This window comes from Babylonia areolata, chromosome 20 (assembly GCF_041734735.1).
Source record: "Babylonia areolata isolate BAREFJ2019XMU chromosome 20, ASM4173473v1, whole genome shotgun sequence".
Taxonomy (NCBI): Eukaryota; Metazoa; Mollusca; class Gastropoda; order Neogastropoda; family Buccinidae; genus Babylonia; species Babylonia areolata.
Window position 1 is genome coordinate 17,681,966 of NC_134895.1, and position 1,559 is coordinate 17,683,524.

At 47.1% G+C, this 1,559-nt stretch overlaps 1 protein-coding gene across 1 annotated transcript in view; it reads left to right on the forward strand.

Moving 5' to 3' along the window:
* Positions 1–260: 260 nt before the first annotated feature.
* The window catches only part of LOC143294952 (arrestin domain-containing protein 3-like), a 24,876-nt gene continuing 23,577 nt past the window's right edge, over positions 261–1,559 (forward strand). The window contains exon 1 of the mRNA XM_076606472.1: positions 261–410. Coding sequence (XP_076462587.1) covers positions 299–410 — 112 coding nt within the window. The 5' untranslated portion in view covers positions 261–298. The remainder of the gene's footprint in view (positions 411–1,559) is intronic.

Sequence of the window (1,559 nt, forward strand, 5' to 3'; positions counted from 1 at the left end):
TGGCGACGACGACGACGACGAGGATTGACGATAACCATGACCATAGTGATGATGATGATGATGATGATGACCATGACCATGACCATAGTGGTGATCATGATGATGACCATGACCATAGCGATGATGATGATGATGATGACCATGACCATGACCATAGTGATGATGATGATGATGACCATGACCATAGTGATGATGATGATGATGATGACGACGATGAACAAACAGGTCAGAGAGGTAGACAGAGGCCGCAGGGGCAGGGGCAGGGGCAGGGGCAGAGGCGAGCAGTGAAGCCGAGGAGATGGACTACCTCAAGACGTTCGACCTTGACCTGGACAAGGAGACGTACTACGCCGGGGAGACGCTGAGGGGCAAGGTGGTGCTGGAGAACTCCGAGAACGTCCGCTTCAACGGTCAGTCCACTTCCGGCACGGCTCTGTCCGCCTGTCTGTCTGTTTGTCTGTCTGCCTGTCCGTCTGTTCGTCTGTCTGTGTGTCTGTCTGTGTGTGTGTGTCTGTCTGTTCGTCTGTCTGTGTGACTGTCCGTCTGCCTGTCTGTCTGTCAGTCTGCCTGTCTGTCTGTCTGTCCGTCTGTCTTTTTGTCTGTCTGTCTGTCTGTATCTGTATGTGTCTGTCAGTCAGTCTGTCCGTCTGTCCGTTTGTCTGTCAGTCAGTCAGTCTGCCTGTCTGTCTGTGTGTCTGTCTGTCTGCCCGTCTTTCTTTCTGTCTGTCTGTCTTTCAGTCTTTCTGTCTGTCTGTGTCTATATGTGTCTGTCTGTCTGTCTGTCTGTCTCTCTCTCTCTCTCCCGCACTCTCGCTCTCTCGCTCTCTCTTCCTTTAGTTTGGTCCTGTGTCACATCTGATCTACCACCGTTAATGAACCCCAACAGTGTAATCATGCACTACAGGGACCAGGACGTAGTATCAACGAGACGAGTTACTACAGTGTTGGTGAAGCGCGGAAATCATTATTTTGTGTAAAATGGGTGGGGCAGAATTATACATAGGCCTGCTGTGCTGCGAATGGAAGTCACACACACACACACACACACACACACACACACACACACACACACACACACACACACACACACACACACACACACACACATATATATATATACTGCATAGTACTGCTGTGGTAAGAATGGTAATTGCGTATATTACACTGCACTGTGGGTATATAGATAGATGTTACAGGGATTAGGTTTCTCTCTCTCTATCTCTCTCTAGATATATATATATATGAGTATATGTGTGTGTGTGTGTGTGTGTGTGTGTGTGTGTGTGTGTGTGTGTGTGTGTGCCAAATCAAGTCAAGATTTTATTTCATGATGGTAAATTGAATAAGCAACAATTGCTTTTTTACATCAAGCCATCAATTAAAATAAATACGAAAAAAAAATATAAGAGAGAGAGAGAGAGAGCTCATCCGTGTATGTATTTATGTGTGTGTGTGTGTGTGTGTGTGTGTGTGTTGTGTGTGTGTGTGTGTGTCTCTCTCTCTCTCTGTGCGTGTGTGTGTGTGTGTGTGTGTGTGTGTGTGTGTGTGTGTGTGTGTGT